This window comes from Gopherus flavomarginatus, chromosome 1 (assembly GCF_025201925.1).
Source record: "Gopherus flavomarginatus isolate rGopFla2 chromosome 1, rGopFla2.mat.asm, whole genome shotgun sequence".
In the NCBI taxonomy this organism is placed as follows: domain Eukaryota; kingdom Metazoa; phylum Chordata; order Testudines; family Testudinidae; genus Gopherus; species Gopherus flavomarginatus.
Genome location: NC_066617.1, coordinates 36185423 through 36203266, shown reverse-complemented (window position 1 = coordinate 36203266; position 17844 = coordinate 36185423). Strand labels below are relative to the sequence as shown.

The 17844-nt window shown below is 41.6% G+C and overlaps 2 protein-coding genes across 8 annotated transcripts in view; both read right to left on the bottom strand.

The window, feature by feature from the left end:
• TAFA5 (TAFA chemokine like family member 5) overlaps nucleotides 1–17844 on the bottom strand; it is a 654906-nt gene that overhangs the window by 152209 nt on the left and 484853 nt on the right. The gene's annotated exons all lie outside the window — the stretch shown is intronic.
• Nucleotides 11607–14615, bottom strand: LOC127042861 (uncharacterized). The gene is made up of 2 exons (XM_050936345.1): nucleotides 13870–14615; nucleotides 11607–12856 (listed from the first exon to the last, which is right to left on the bottom strand). Exons 1-2 carry the CDS (start codon nucleotides 14423–14425, stop codon nucleotides 12381–12383), a joined length of 1032 nt encoding a protein of 343 aa, XP_050792302.1. The 5' UTR covers nucleotides 14426–14615; the 3' UTR covers nucleotides 11607–12380.

Below are 17844 nucleotides of genomic sequence, written 5' to 3'. Positions count from 1 at the left end.
ACAAAGAAGGGACCAATGTGAGATTTTTAAAGATAGCTACAGCACTCAACTCAAGGTTTAAGAACCTGAAGTGCCTTCCAAAATCTGAGAGGGATGAGGTTTGGAGCATGCTTTCAGAAGCCTTAAAAGAGCAACACTCTGATGCAGAAACTACAGAACCTGAACCACTAAAAAAGAAAATCTTCTGCTGGTGGCATCTGACTCAGATAACAAAAGTGAACATGTGTTGGTCTTCACTGCTTTGGATAGTTATCAAGCAGAACCTGTCATCAGTATGGACACATCCTCTGGAATGGTCGTTGAAGATGAAGGGACATATGAATCTTTGGCACATCTGGCACATAATGATCTTGTGATGCTGGCTATAACAGTGCCATGCAAATTCCCATTCTCACAGCCCTAATTTCTGCTTACTCTGGACAGACGATAGAAACATTGGATAGTCTTCAAATTTACCCCATTCCTGAGATTTACCTTTATAGTTAAATTGAAAAAAATATATAGAAAACAAACATCAACCTAAGCTTTCCCCCACAAACACGCCTCATCTTGGGGTTTTCCCTGGAGGACCCATTCAGTCCGACTCGAAACCTGTCTCAGAGGAAGCGCCCATCACCTTTCATACCTTTGTGCTTTGGAGCAGGAACTTGAAATTTGGTAAAGGGAAAATGCCCAAACGTGGCCAAGTTACAAGTTTGGAAAAATCTGAGACTGTCCATGCTCAGGAGATGTATGCAGTGTAGTTGCAGCCCTACAGACAACCATATGCAAGAAACCCATGGATCACCACACCTACCTTCATAGATCCAGTATGTGGCATTTAGTTCACTGGAGGAGGTACACCACATGTTGAGATAAGCATGTGTAGGACCCATTAATCTTGAAAGGTGCTTTCTGAGGAGTGTAGATCATTTTAGCAGTGGAGATATATCTGCAGGTTTTGAATTTGTTGTTCTGGCAGGGTCTTGTGCCTCTGAGTTGGTGTGTCCTGGTCTGTGGGGAGTTTGTTTCTGATGATAAGTTTGGAGAGGCTGGGACATTATTCAAAGGCCTGAAGAGTTATTTCAGAAAGCACCTTTCAAGATCCATGGGTCCTACACATGCCTATCTCAACATGTGGTGTACCGCCTCCAGTGAACTAAGTACCACAATAACAACTATGTGGGTGAAATGAGACAATCACTACTCTTTCAAATGAACTCACAGAGGAAAATGATTAAAATCAAAAACACATATCACCTGTGAGTGAACACTTTCACAAAGCAGTCACACTATATCTGACCTATCAGTTCTGATCCTCAAAGGAAACCTGAACAATATTTTCTAAAGACGAGCCGAGGAGCTTAAATTCATAACTCTACTAGACACTAAAAATCATGGACTGAACAGAGACTCTGGATTTATGGCTTATTACAACAATCTGTTACCCACTAAAGCCCTCTTTTTGTCCTATGATGCACAGGTGTTAACGGGCCTCTCTACCTTGGCCTAAGGTATTCTACTTTAGAATATATCCTCACTACTTACGCTAAACAATCTGTGCCACCTTGCATTTAGCTGTGATGCTGAGAGTACCTTTGCCAGACCTGAAGATGAGCTCTGTGAGACTCTAAAACTTGTCTCTCTCACCAACGGAAGTTGGTCCAACAAAAGATATTATTTCATGCCCAGCAGAAATTTGTTTGGCAGCTAAATTCTCCTAAGAGTCCTCACAATTTGGTCATGTCAGGTGGACTGCACATGCCAAGTGGACTGCTCACAAACAAACTGAGCATGTTCCATCATGAGGCTGCAGGGGTTGAGCAGGATTTTTCCTGCCACTGCAGCTACTGGCTATCGCAGGCCACAAGAGACAGAAGTGGCACAGAACAGGATAGGGGGACAGGGTCCAAAGGGGTCAGACAGTCTATGACCACTACAATACACTCCCCTCTAGAAACATGTTTTTGAGGAGGGATAGCTCAGTGGTTTGAGCATTAGTCTACTAAACTCAGGGTTGTGAGTTCAATTCTTGATAGGGCTACTTAGGGATCTGGGGCAAAATTAGCAGTTGATCCTGCTAGTGAAGGCACAGGGGGCTAGAATTGATGACCTTTCAAGGTCCCTTCCAGTTGTATGAGATAGGTATATCTCTATATTAAAAAAAGCCTGGAATGGTACCTCAGACTCCTGAACCTTTCTATTCCTCTGCTGTTGGCAAAACACTATGCATTAAAGGTGATGAAAATGTGTGTCTCAAGCACCTGTGAAAAACCTTGTTTAAGTGACTTACTCAGCATTACATAAGAACTCTGTGGCAGAGACAGGGATAGAATCCAAGTCTCCAGTGACATGCCTTACCCACTACACTGTACTTTTTCTTCCTGGAGTCCCCTACCTCATTTATTACACACCTTCCAAATTCAGCAACTAATGAGGCCAGGATTTTAGACAACTTCTTTCAATACACAATCCTGATTCATGACCAGGGTAGGTCCAACCCATACAATGAATAAGGCAGGGGTCCTGTGGAAACAAAGGGTATGTGATTATGTCAAAGACTGTATCTTAATACATACACACAATGGGACCAAAATGAGATTGCACAGGGATTCTGGGATTTCCTAAAGTCTGAGTGCTTAACTCTGCAACCTTGGCATTCTTCAATGTAGTTTTGGGCATATAATGCACTGTAATTTCTTAAGTGTCAAAGTCACTTATGAAGGTGGGTCTTTCAGACTCCTGCAACGCTTAGGGTATGTCTATACTACAGAGACTATACTGGCATACAGGACTAGATTTCCAATTAGGAACAGGAGGCAGGTGCCTAGGGGCGCTGGCATTCTAGGGGCGCCTAAAAGTTAAATGTGGGTTAAAAAGTTAAAAATTTAATGCATATGTGGTTAAAAGTGGTTAGCATAGGCTACTTATGTGGTTGTTTTAATTACATGTATTTTTTGATATTGCATTGAATAAATATTTAAATTATCATTTATATTTCTTTTTGTTTCATTTTTTACAGAAAACACAAAGTTCAGCTATAGGTGGGGGGAGGGGTGTTGTAGGAGCACAAAAGATGTAAATCCAATTCCGCTGGCATAGCTATGTCACTGTTAAAAAAAATTACATCTAGTCCATTTGTTTTAGTGTGTTTTCCCTGGAATAATGGAATACATAGACCAAGAAGAATTCATAGACTCATAGACTCATATATTCTAGGGTCAGAAGGGACCAATGTGATCATCCAGTCCGACCCCCTGCACAAAGCAGGCTACAGAACCCTACCCATCCACTTCTATAACAAACCCCTAACCTATGTCTGAGTTATTGAAGTCTTCAAATTGTGGTTTGAAGACCTCAAGCTGCAGAGAATCCACCAGCAAGAAGATTACTTCACTGTGTAGGCAATGACACTTGAAAAAAACCAACAACCTTTTGCCTAAGCTTTTTATTTACAACACTGAAGTCCTTGAGAAGTTCCAAATCCCAGGCATTAAGAGCATGCCCATGAGGGCTCAACTTTGCTGAATCAGACATTTGAGCTGCGTGGAGGTTTCCCATATACCCAAATCAGTTGAACATGGGAACCTACTCTAAGAGTTGACCCATCCTCACATACAAAGACACCTTGAAAGGTAGCCACAAAACATCCAAGATAGTCATTAAAACCTGGAAACTTGTTGCACTGGACAGACCCTGATGGAGAGGTCTGTGCCATGAGGCTATGTCAGCTTTTGAGGAGTGGCATCTCTGCAGGAGAATCATAAAAATTGTAGGACTGGAAGGGACCTTGAGACATCATTTAGCCCAGTTCTCTGCACTGATGGCAGGACAAAGGTGTTTGTCTAACCTGCTCTTAAAAATCTCCAGTGATGGAGATTCCACAGTCTCCCTAGCCTATTTATTCCAGTACTTAACTCCCTTGACAGTTAGGAAGTTTTTCCTAATGTCCAACGTAAACCGCTTTTTCTGCAATTTAAGTCCATGGCTTCTTGTGGTATCCTCAGAGGCTAACCAGAACAATTTTTCTCCCTTCTCCTTGGAACCATCTTTTATGTATTTGAAAACTCTTATTGTGTCTCTACTCGGTCTTCTCTTCTCCAGCCTAAACAAACCCACTTTTTCAATCTTCCCTCATCAGTTATGTGTCCTAGATCTTTAATCATTTTTGTTGTTCTTTTCTGGACTTTCTTCAATTTGTCCACATCTTTCCTGAAATGTGGTGCCTAGGCCTGGACACAATAGTCCAGTTGAGGCCTAATAGCGCAAAGTAGAGTGGAAGAATTACTTTTCATATCTTGCTTACAACACTCCTGCTAATACATCATGTTGTAAGGCTGATGCTCAAATCCTCCTTGCAGCAACAACTACACTTGCAAGACATGTAACTTCATGCATAAAATCGAGGATCAGACTTGCTTCCCATGTGAGAAGCCATATAAACAAACAAAGAAACCCAAAACGCATGTTAACACTAGCTGAACACACATCCATTGAAGCAGCAGGAGAATACAGATTTACATACATAAAATTCAAGACAGTGAAAGTTTACAATTGTTATGGGAAACGTTTTAATTTCCTGACCCTTCTGTCTATATATACACATATGCAGGAACTGAATTTTCCCCATTATCTGCTGGAAAGGAGAAGGAGTTTTCTGTCTCTTCTTCATTTCCTTCAGAGGCAGAGTCACCTAAAAGCTGCAAAGCAGCTAGGTCTCCATGGTTCTACCCATTATCTATATGAGGATGTTTCTGCTACCCTGCTTTTACTCAGCATCCATTTTTTGGGTCCTGCTCCCTTCCAGTGACTCACAGCTTTGCCAAGTCAATCAACTAAATTGACATAATTCTTGATTATTTTCTGAACAGCAGCAGTGAGACCAATCAGGCTTCTTAATTTCCCTCTGCTGCTGTTTGGCAATACTGTAAGCAGTACCACAGACACTGGAAGTATCAGTCTGACTGAGAAAGATAGCAGATACTCAGATACCACAATGATGAGCACGGCCCAAATACAACAGAAAAGAACGCTGCATCTGGGTACATTTGATTCACGTTTTTGTAGACTATTTTAGTAATGATAAGGCCTTGAAGATTCTTTTAAATCAAACCATAAATTGTGCATAAATTCTCTCAACCACTAGGAAACGCATGGCAATTATCACTGGCAGTTGGGTGAGTTGATATTCCAAACCATGTATTTACTCACATCTATTTAAACTCCATTAGTTTTACCAAAGTATTGCTTTCCCTCTTTTCCACCACACATTCTGTGCTACACATATTGTTGTGTTTTACATATTAGGGCTTGATTTAGAAACAATGTAGGCATGTAACTTCGTGCATAAAATGCACTTGCAAATGATCATCTGCACAACTACAATTGCACATGCAATTGACTAATTATGCTTCTGACCAGCCTATTATACACCCAAGTTCCTGATTTCCCCATGTAAATATAGTAAATCTTCATGCACATTTTTGAAATTGTACAAGCATTTGCACACTACAGTTTATGAAATTAAGTCAGTTAAATTGAATATGGTGCATCTGAGCAGTCAGTCGTCCCTAGAGGCTAATACCCTCCATTTACACATACTCCAACGCTCACTGAAGTCAGGTTCTTTATCCATAGAAAAGGTGGGGTATAATCAGTGACAATACCAGCTTCCCCATAAGTCAGACTAATGCATCTCCACCTTGATCTCAAAGTGACCACTTATACAGATGAAAGGGAAGTTTGGTCTCCAATTGCCCATTCAGGACTTTGCAGCAAGTGTGCCAATGTGTGTCAACGGTGATGGTGGATTTTTGTGATGTTGGCTTTTATTAAGAGCTAGGCTGAACCCCCACCCCCAATCATAACATGTAAGATACTGAACAGCTTTTATAATGTAATGGCTTTTGAGTCATACCCATAATGGACTATATTTGAATTGAACCTGGTGACTTATGCAAGGCTCTATTAGTGTTAATTATCTTTTAAAGCCAGAGTCTCTAAGTCATCCAGTCCTTGATGGTATTTTTTCTTTTACAAGTACAGTAACTCTTCACTTAAAGTCATCCTGGATAACGTTGTTTCGTTGCTGATCAATTAGGGAACATGCTCATTTAAAGTCATAAAATGCTCCCTTCTAATGTTGTTTGGCAGCTGCCTGCTTTGTCCACTACTTGCAGGAAGAGCAGCCTGTTGCAGCTAGCTGGTGGGGGCTTGTAACCAGGGTGGACCGGCAGCCCCTTTATCAGCTCCCCACTCCCCTATGTTCCCTGTGTTGCAGCTGCCCACAGGCTATCTATAGGCAGTTCAGCAGTCCCTCCTTCCCCTGCCCTTTGCCTCAGAGCTGCTCCCAGAGACACCTGCTTGCTGTGCAGGCAGGGGAGGGGGGAGCTAATGTCAGCGTGTCCCCCTCCCACCTGCTCCTGCATCCTACTTACCCCTTCTCCATATAGAGCAGGGAGGGGACACAGATGGAGAGACAGACAGAGAAAGCCTGGAGCAGCAGCTGCTGTCTTAACTTCCTGATCTACTTAAAAAGACAATGCACTTAAGAGTGAGTCAGCTTACTTAAAGGGGCTGTGTGCATCTCTCTCTCTCTCTCTCCCACACACAAGGTGTGTGTGTGTCTCTGTTTGTTAAGCTTTGTCTCCTCCCTTGTGTCCATGCTGCCTTGTGTAAGAGGCTACCTTAACACCAATGTGTTAACCCTTGCGGGCTCAGCTGAGTGCTAATTCATCATTTAGCAGTAAGGCATTCCCTAGGAAATATCCCTCCCTCTTCCACCCTCTAACTTCCATCACCTCAACCAAGCTTCACAATCATCATAGCTGTGAACAGTATTAAATTGTTTGCTTAAAAGGTATACTATGTGTATATCTATATAATATAATTTTTTTTGTCTGGTGAAAAAAAATTCCCTGGAACCTAACCGCCCCCCCATTTACATTAATTCTTATGGGGAAATTGGATTCACTTAACATTGTTTCGTTTAAAGTCGCATTTTTCAGGAACATAACTACAACGTTAAGCGAGGAGTTACTGTACCAAAAGTACCTGTTCGGGCACTGGAAAATTATACAGAATTACATGTAATTTTAAAACAGAGAAGAATAAAAAACAAGAATGGTCAAGCATCCCTTTAACCACTCCTTACAATGCCAAAAGAAATCTGATTCAATTTCTTGAGACCTGTTTGATCCTGACATTTGCTGAAGGCAAATCTTTTATTAAAAACAGGCATTAGCATTTATTTAGGTAGGATAGTAATTAAAAGACATATCACTGAAATATTTATTTAATTGGTTTGAGGGGCTGTGAAATAAAGTAAGGATACAAAAGAAGTTTAGGTCTTAACATGCGGTAAAAGAAACAAGAGTTAGAAGGATTTATTTGCTCATTATATTGATTCTAACCTGGAATTTGGGAAATTACAATGTATCAATATTTTCCCCTCTCTCCTTAAATTTGGAGCTGTCCAAGATGAAAATGACCTACATCAGTTCCAGTACAGTACATCAAATAATCCATTATTTAACAAATCAGTGAAGCACCTCTATAGAATGAAAGCAACCTATAGCTTTAATCCTACTTCGATTAACTTCCTCCCTCACAGAAAGCAGACCTTAATTTATATCAATTTGCAGTAATCTTTTCAAGAGAATGCTACTTCACTTACACATGCTGTTTGACAGCAAAATGAATTTCTCATCCATGTGGGCACCCTATCATGCTTCCAATAAAAATTGCCCATGGTAACAGTGAGGAAGCTGAACACTTTCTGTATGCTTAAGTGATCTCTGTGGTTAGATAGATGATGAGGGTTAATGATGTATGTTGGGAATTCTCTCCACTAACATATGCAAGCAACACTCTGGTTACTGAAAAAACCTCAAGGACATTTGCTACAGCCATCTGAAGTTTCTGTTATATCTTTATATATAGATATTTTGTGATTGTTTCAAATGGATAATTGTAGTATATTACAGTGAAAGATGTCTACTACTATTTGGTCTCTCCGAATACTCAATTAAATAAGTCTCACAACCTTGAGGGACTGTGAAACATCAAACTCCATTCACAAAAGGGGGAAACTAAAGAAGATTGTGTTACACACAAACATGGGTACTTGAAGTTAGTTAGCTAATTTCACATTTGGGCACTTAAGTAAGTAGCCTGATTTTACAGAGGTACTGAGTACCTATTGCTGTCAATGAGTTCATTAAGGCTAGACACATACATCAACATTTAGACAGTTCAATAAGTGACCTAACTTTAAAAAGGTCTGATATTAATGGAAACCATTTGTATCTTATTCAGATGTCTAATCATGTCTTTATATGCTTGGCCCAAGTGTTTGCCCAAGATCACACATATTAACTCTGTTTGCAAAGCCAGACAGAGAGTCAAAGTCTTCTGGCTCCAAGCCCTGTTATTCTGCCATATATTTTTAAACTCTCTGATGAATCTAACACTAAGCCACAGACTCATGAGTGGCATTTCACACAGACTGTTTCTTACAGGAGTAGAGATTAGGATTTGGATGTTTCTCACCAAAGACTTACACTCTAAAGCCTGAGATTTATATTTTTCTGTATCATCTTAAATTATTTCTCATTGTGTTATGCTATGATCCTTTCCATAACTAATAATGCATCAACAAATCCAAACATATGGATTTTTGTTTCATGTTCATCTTTGTTAAATGGACAACATTCTGTACAAATATGAACATACCCTGGTGGCCATTATAATTTCCTCTCCCTGGGTTTAGCATTGCCCTACAGTAAAGGCAAGCAGTTTATGAAGCTGTGTGATGATTAAATACACAGATATCTAGGCAAATGTCACAATTTTGCTGTAAAGTGCACTGTCTAAACACACTTTTACTGATGCCACATGGTGTATTAATTGAAATGTGGGCCTCTGACATAAGCTTACAAAGAAACACTACTGGAAGTGATGGCAGGAAAGGCAGGATTTATAAACATCTCCACATATTTCTGCATATGGTTAGAAAAGAGATATTGAATTTGGGTAGTATGACAAGAAATAATAATACTATTTTAAACTTCTTCTTGCACTTTCCAGGTACTGATTAACTTAGCTATATGACACCCCTGTGAGACAGTTATTATATGAAGCACAGAGAGGTGATATTTATTCAAGATTGCACAGGAAGATAGCCATAGAGCCGGGAATAACACACAGTTCATCTGACACCCAAGGCCTGGATTTCAACCAGAAGTCCATCTTTACTCTCAGAAGAAACAGGCAGCAGTTTTAGGCAGCACAGTTTTCATGTACAAAGTCCACTCCAGGGCTGAAGCATGTTGGCAGTTAAATTAGAAATGCACCCAAGCAAATTAAAGATTTTCTGAAGCGGAAAAAAAAAAAAAAAAGAAGCATGTGTTTAAAATTAGAAACTGTTCTCAAAGCTGATGATTACAGTTAAATATAAATGAGGGAATCTAACCTATGACTGTCAAACAGAAACAGCTCAATAGCTCTTAGAGCCTTTCTTAAAACCATCCAAGCTTCCAGCCCACTATGTTAAAAAAGATGATCTGTCACATATCCCACAATCATATAGGGGAAAAAATGTAATAAGTCTCTTAACCTATCTGACCAAACCCCTTGATCTAATATTCTTTATATAATATAAGTTTATCTTGCTTCATTTCAACAGGAAACCCTGAGGAGTGATTCCATAGTAACTTCTAGTGTGTTTTGTTAACTGGCCATTCTTTCCTTAAATGAACCTTGCTTGAGATGCCAGTTCATCTCAGATCTGAAAAAAAGTCATTTTGGATTCTGATGACAAAGAGGAAATACAAAAATATTGATATTCTATAGCCAGATTTCACAATTTATCCAAGGTGTTTGGTGTGCTGTTCCCCACCCTCTCGATTTGGTCTTTTCCCCTGGTTTTGCCTCAAACTCACTTTGTGCATAGACATTTAAGGGAGAAAAAAATCACCTCATAGATGCTTTTCTGTTTGAACAAATTAATGAAGTAGTAATCGGCCAGGATACAGCTATATTAGAAACACAAAGGAACACTAAGCCCACGTCCAGACTACAGCCTAAAATCGATGTGCTTAAAATCGATTTTATAAAGCAGGTTTTATAAAATCGATTTTGTGCATCCACACTAGAGGTACTTACATCGATGTTGAGCGTCCATTTTCCCTGGCGTCCATCTTTTGCTTGAGCGTTGCACTCTGGGTACCTATCCCACAGTTCCTGCACGGGTCCCTGCCCTTTGGAATTATGGGTTACTAGCCCAGTGCATGATGGGATCAAAGTCCCCGTCGTGGGTGGTTCTGGGACAGGAGAAAGCGTTTACAGAAAGTGCCTTGCTGTAAACGGCACACAGTCAGTTCGCGCTGTTTTTACTGGCTGCAGTGAGGAAAACGCCATTTTGCAGCAAGCATGGATCCAGGTCTGCTCTTGTCCTTGATCGCAAATACTGTAAATACTTCACGCATTCTCGTTCTATCAATGCTGACCCATGATGCAGAAATGCAAGAGAGAATGCTTGAATGCGGGGACGACAGCGATGACGAACTGGAGAACGAGTTTTCTGACACCCCGGGCCCCTGCACGTTGGAGCTCCTGACGGTTATGGGTGAGGTTCTACCCGTTCCGCGCCGCTTTTGGGCACGGGAAACAAGCACTGACTGGTGGGACCGCATAGTCCTGCAGGTGTGGGACGATTCGCAGTGGCTGCGGAACTTTCGCATGCGTAAGAGCACTTTCTTTGAACTTTGTGACTCGCTTTCTCCTGTCCTGAAGCGGCATAATACCAGGATGAGACCAGCCCTCACAGTGGAAAAGCGAGTGGCAATAGCCATATGGAAGCTTGCAACGGCAGACAGCTACCGGTCAGTCGGTAATCAATTTGGAGTGGGCAAATCTACTGTGGGGGCTGCTGTGCTGGAAGTATCCAAAGCAATCATTAAGCTGCTGCTTCGAAAGGTTGTGACTCTGGGAAACGTGCAGGCCATTGTGGATGGCTTTGCTGCAATGGGATTCCCTAACTGTGAGGGGGCCATAGATGGAACCCATATCCCTATTTTGGCACCGGAACACCAGGGTGCCCATTACATAAACCGCAAGGGGTACTTTTCGATGGTTCTGCAAGCCCTGGTGGATCACAAGGGACGTTTCACCAACATCTACGTGGGATGGCCAGGAAGGGTTCACGACGCACGTGTCTTCAGGAGCACTACACTGTTTAAACGGCTGCAGCAAGGGACCTACTTCCCTGACCAGAGAATAACAGTTGGAGATGTCCAAATGCCTATAGTTATCCTTGGGGACCCAGCCTACTCCTTGATGCCCTGGCTAATGAAGCCATACACAGGCAGCCTTGACAGTGCTCAGGAGTTGTTTAATTACAGGCTGAGCAAGTGCAGAATGGTGGTAGAATGTGCATTTGGCAGGCTTAAGGCGAGATGGCGAACGCTTCTTACTCGCTCAGATCTTAGCCAAACCAATATCCCCTTTGTCATTGCTGCTTGCTGTGTGCTCCACAATCTCTGTGAGAGCAAGGGGGAGGCCTTTATAGCGGGGTGGGAGACTGAGGTAAACCACCTGGCGGCTGATTATGCGCAGTCAGACACCAGGGCAATTAGAAGATCACACCAGGATGCTGTGCGCATCAGAGAAGCACTGAAAAGTAGCTTCCTCATGGGCCAGGGTACAGTTTGAATGCTGATTTTCCTTTCAATTGATTGCTGCCCTCCCCATCTATGCAGTCTTGCTGCTGCAAGATACTTTCCCTGCAGCATTCCTCAACTGCTTGCTTAGGTTACTTGCAAGAGCTGTCCATTGAAAAACATATAATTCTGTATTTCCCAATTATTACCTACCTCCACCATTAGCTGCTTCCGTCTGCTGCAAGGCACCGTACCTGCAACCTTCCTTAACTGCTTTTTTATTGAAAATAAAGTTACTATTATTTGTTAAAAGAATTGTGTTCTTTATTTAAAATCAGACCCTTTCAGCAATCAAGCATCATGCTTGTTGTTACAATACTGTGCATGAAATTTCATAACTCAGCGTTCTATGGGGGACGGAGCGAGGGAGGTTTGGAGGAATGGGGAGGGAGGTTGGAAAGAAGAAAGTGCATCAGAGAAGACAGAACAAGAATTCTCATGGACCAGGGTACGGTATGGCTGCTTTCTTTGTTTTCCCTTTATTACCCATATCCCCAATTGTCAAATCCTGATGCTGATAACTAGCTTCCGTGCAGCTTTCCAAAGCTGCTTGCTTTACTTCATTACCAAACTACAGTCACACTGCCTTAATAGCATGACCTGAGAGTAAAAATAGGCAAAGGTGCCATGGGAGAAGTTTGGAGCATTAGAGGAGGGAAAAAACAGGACACAAAGGGCTTTTCAATTTAATGAAAGCCTTCTGGTTGGAGTGTCCGCAGCGGTGGAGGGGGCTGGTGCAGAGAGCCTTCCCCCACGCGTTCTTACACGCCTGGTTCTGGAAGGTGTGGGACAGGGTGAGTACTGAGGGAGGTTATACACGGGCTGTAGGGGCATTCTGAAACCACGGAGCTCTTGCAGCATATCGCGGAGGATGTCAGTCTGATCACGAAGAAGATCCACAGTTGCTGCTCGCCAGCGCTGATCTTCCTGCCACCTGACATCATTTTTGGCGTCCCTCCTGTCTTCGCGTTGACTGGCAGCCTCCCTGTACTTTGCGACCAATTGTTTCCAGTCCCCCTGCTGAGCTCTCTCTGTACGGGTTACTGCCATAATTTCGGTGAACATGTCCTCACGCGTCCTCCTTTTCCTCAGTCTTCTTATGATACCCCCCCCCCCACGTAGAGGAGAAGGGAGAGGGAGGCTGGAGAAATGTGCAGCTGTGTGTGGGGGGGGGGGGGATAGGAAAGAGTGATAAAAGAATCATAAGAGTCACATTTCACACAACAAGGCATACAGTCTTTCTCCTCACTGACCTGTGCCTGTTACCGAACCTTGAACATGTTACTTTACCACAAGGTCGCCTTAGGATTCCTTTAATACTTATTGCTTGTGGCTGAGGACAGAGATTTCTGCTCAGACGCAGGTCAGGGGAGCACACAGACCGTGTCCGGAGAAAATGGTAAGTTAATGGCTAGTAATCCCTGTAGTCGATTGTACTGTCAGGTAGCATGAACGGAGCAAAGTGCCTTAAGGAACAACATTGCTTTCTTTTCTTAAGCCATGGACAGGGACATGCTACCACTTCCCTCCCACTTGTGCTGCACTTCACAGCACGCATGAAATCCATGTACCTCACCCCATCCCCCCTCTACCATGGCAACAAATTGCCCTGAGTCATGATGGCCAAGTGCAGGAGGAATCCGCCCTGTTACAATGGAGACTTTTCTAAAAACCACCTCATGGGTCACTGTTTTAGGAAAGGTTTTTTATCTACTTGGTCAGCACAGAAGGACCGACTGTATGCGCATCTCTGTTCCCTTTTACTAAAAGTACGTTAATCTCTAACAGGTGACCCTGGAGGATATCACTCTCCTGAGGATAACAGACAGAGAAAGAGAAATCATGCTTCTTGAATGTCAGCAGCCACCAGGGCAATTCGCAGCTAGAATTTGTCATGCAATGATTCCTGAGTATGTGCTGCAGGCATGGCGTGGTAAAGTTTCCTTTTATGGAGGACGGAACAAGGCCGCCCTACCCAGAAACCTTCTGCAAAGGCTTTCGGGGTACCTCCAGGAGTGCTTCATAGAGATGTCCCTGGAGGATTTTCGCTCCATCCCCAGACATGTTAACAGGCTGTTCCAGTGACTCTAAGTACAGGTAGTGATTTGAAGCACCCAGTAAAAAAGGCTTACATTAAACCGAAGCTTTTATTAAAAGAAATTACACTCACCAGAGGACGGTTCCTCAGCTTCATTTTCTGGAGTACTGCCTTGAGATGGCTGGCAGGGAACCTCAGTAAGGGTGAGGAAAAGATTCTGGCTGTTTGGGGGGATAAAATGCTCTGTGCTCTCTGCTGGAGCCTCCTCCTCTTGGTCCTCATCATACTGATCATCGCCGTCAAATAAATCTTCCGTAGTGGCAGGAATCACGACGCCCACCTCTGAATCCACAGACAAGGGGGGGTTCGTCGTTGCGCTGTTCCCCAATATTGCGTTAAGCTCGTCGTAGAACCGGCATGTTTTGGGGGCAGAGCCTGACCTGCCCTTTGCTGCTTTGGTCTTCTGATACGCCTGTCTGAGCTCTTTCACTTTCACTCGGCACTGTAACGAGTCCCTGGTATCTCCCCTCTCCCGCATGGCATTAGAAATTTTTTCAAAGGTTTTCTCATTTCGTCTGCTCAAGCGCAGTTCTGAAAGCACTGACTCTTCTCCCCATACAGCTATCAGATCGAGTAACTCCTGTGTGCTCCATGCTGGAGCTCTTTTCCTATTTTCAGGAGACTGCATTCTTCTCTCTGCTGCTGAGAGCTCCACGCTGTGCAAGCAGGAAATGGAATTTCAAAGTTCCCGGGGCTTTTCCTGTTTACCTGGCCAGCAGTAGAGTTCCTTTACCTGTGTAGAGCGGCCACTAGAGCACTGTGGGATACGTCCCGGAGGCCATTAACTTCGATGTCCGTCCACACTATCATAAAATCGATTTTAAAAAATCGATTTTGGGGTTACTCTTCTCATTTAGATGGAGTTCCAAAATCGATTTTAGGGACCCTTAAAATCGATTTTATGCACTCTGTAGTGTGGACGGTTACAGCTTTAAATCGATTTAGAGCTCTTAAAATCGATTTAAAGCTCTAGTCTGGACCTGCCCTAAGTCAGCTTCCTTATCTAACAGGCACAAGGACCATTTTTCTTAATATGCTGAAACTGTAGCCACCAAAAGAGATCCTGCCAGCAGCACTGCTGTATTCACCGGGAATTCATTCGTTCACGATAAAACGCATCCCAGCCTATTCTGAAGCTAAAGAAGATATAAAATCTTAAGTGATCTGAACAAACAATAGAACAAGAGTTGGGAAACTACAGACCTGATTCTCTACTTATTTAAATCTGTTTTACCCTATCAACTTCAAATTAGTTACTCCTGATGTATGCCACTGTAAATAAGTATAGGTTTTGGCCCAGTCTCATTCATTTCTCTAAAAGTCTATATGAACTCATTCCAACTATTGCTCTCTCACATCTGTACTAATTTGAGTTTAAAAAGGAGGGAGATTAAATTCTTAATCAGTTCATTGTATCTGCCTAACATTTGAAGATGACAGATGCTTAGTGTTATTTTCATCCTTCTTAACACAAGTGAGTAGACTCTCCAATGTAACAAATTACATTTGTTTTCTCTTTCCAACCGTATTAAAACACATCAGGTCTTTGGTGGAAGCCTCTATGGCTGTGTGTGTTATGCCTTTGGCTTTAGTTTGTAAATGTCCAGAATCCTTTGATGACACGAAGGGACATGATATATGAATAATATTTCCCCTTTATAGTTGTGGGTTTTGTTTTTTTTTAAACTTACAGTAGCTGTTGGTGATAGTGAAAGCTATAGTTAAACTTGAAAACTAGTGAATTTTTCAAACTTGAATTAACAGGAATTTCAGATACTTTATCTGTTCCTGAGTTCCCATGCCATGTGGTTTTACAAGCACACACTCTTATGTGTATATGTTTTTCTTTCCCTTGTTGCTGTGTGAAGCTTGATCCCACAAACACAAATAGGAAAGAAAGTGGTATTACACAAAATGTTGTCAGATATCCAAAGTAAACACACTGAAGAAACAGACTTTTTGCTCTGATCTCTTGCAGTTAGACTAGTCTTAGGCATTACTTATAAGAACAGCAGCTAAAATATTTTTCAGAGGGAAGTATGATTTTAAGTCACTGGTGACTTTTGAAAATTGCTAAAGGGTTTCCATTTGTTGTCAGCTGTTCATGACTGAAAAATTAATCTTGCACTCAAACTGTCCCTGTTTATTCTCAGCAAACAGCACTTGAAAAAAAATCAGAAATGTTTTTCTGACCCTTTTTAAGTTGACATCATTGATCAAATACCCTTTTCCTATTTAAAAACACACACACACACCTTTTCAGACAAGACTTCAGCAAAAATAACAGTAGTCTGAAACTTGACACTCTGCACCATTATCCTTAAGGAGGAGTGCTGCTTTCACCCTTTCCTAATGTTGGGAATGGAGAAAATTAAGAATAACAAATAAATAAATTAAATAAAGTAATGAGTGACTGAAATATCACTTCTAGGTATGCTCAATCAGCATCTGCTAAGATTTTAGCAGGGCATAATGAAGGCCCACCTTCTCTGTAACCTCACTGCCCATTTTCTTGGCCCAGCTTGGCAGGCACATCTGTTCCTGGAACAATTTGTATGAAGGAGATTTTAATTGACTCACTGAAACACATAGCAGTACCCTCCGAAAAACAAACCAACCAACTCTGCCTCAGCATCACAGACAGAGAAATTGCAATAATGAAAAAAAGTCAGTTAGACCTAATGATATTAAGGTGTTTCTCAATTTTTGTTGCATTCAGCATTTTTTTTTCAAATTCTAAGCTTCCCTGGCCTTTTTGAATTTAGTCCCTCTTTCTTTCCATTGCAAAGATACAGCTATGACAATGTAGAATAATAAGATGCTGCCCTTTTAATTTAACCTTCCAAAAACCACTGGGCTTAGGCAACTGGGTCAGCCTGGTTAAATTCTAGCAAAATAACAGTGCTAGCAGCTAAGGTGGAAAACATATTCCTTTCTAACTTAAACAACTTCCTTAATATATATATATATATATATATATATATATATATATATATATATATATATATATATATATATATAATTTATTTATTTATTTATTTTACCACTGGATGTATTCTGGATTTTTAAAAATAGTATGTTAAAGTGTGTGGGGTGAGGGTGGGGGGGGGAATCTAAACCCAGAAATGTGATAATTTCTCAGTTAATAAGAAAAACAGGACTATTAAAGCCTATATTTGTGAAATCAAGCAATTTAATATTGCTGTAGTAGTTGTAATTTTTGCATTTTTTTAACTGTACAGTTTTAACAATGTATTTGTAAAGTGCTTTGCAAGTCATGTTTATAGTTTGAGTGCTGCACTCTTTCCTGAGGTCAGCTATGAATTTCTCCATAAAATAAGATTACACACAGAAAAATAGCTACACATTTTCAGCTTGCTTTCATTAAGTGTTGTGACTGCTCATTGAAATGTTGCAGTGTGTAGCAGGGCTCTCATGCAGCAGTGACTGTGGACCCATTAGCAATAGAAAATTGAGTCAAGAAAGCATGCAGGTATACACAATGTTTTCTAAACACAGAGATCAGGCCAAAAGCCAGCACACTGTAAAATGGGAAAACATCCAAAAGTGAGCTTTCTGCTCTTCTTGGGCATAAATATTTATCATCCGGAGCAAGGGAATGTGTCATTGCTCTGCAAGCAAAGAATTTACTCAGAAAGCATTCCAGAAAGAGGGGACAGAGAGGAACAGACAAAAATAACCCCAAAACTGTTGCCTTTATGAAATCAATCTAGGCTGCAGTGTAGAGCCCCAACTAAGCAGCTGAATTAATCACTATTCTTCCTCTTGTCAAAGAGAATGAAGCCTCTTCCAGAACACCAGCCACCACCCTGACCTACCAGCCACTGGGTAAGGCACAATCAAAATGACAAAAAGATCATCCTACCTACCACATGAAAGCTAAAGATACTCTACAAGCTGATGCATGTGCTAAATGAACACAAGCAGGCTTTGAGCACGCACCCACATTCATCTCATCAAAGCATTACACATCTTTTCTACCTTTCATTTATTTTTCTCCCAGAGAAACACAATTAGCTTGCTTAG

Coding starts and splice junctions, on each gene's coding strand:
- LOC127042861 (XM_050936345.1), bottom strand. CDS start 14,425: ATGCAGTCTCCTGAAAATAGGAAAAGAGCTCCAGCATGGAGCACACAG. Junction 12,857..13,869: donor AGCTGAGGAACCGTCCTCTG/GTGAGTGTAATT, acceptor CCCCACACACAG/CTGCACATTTCTCCAGCCTC.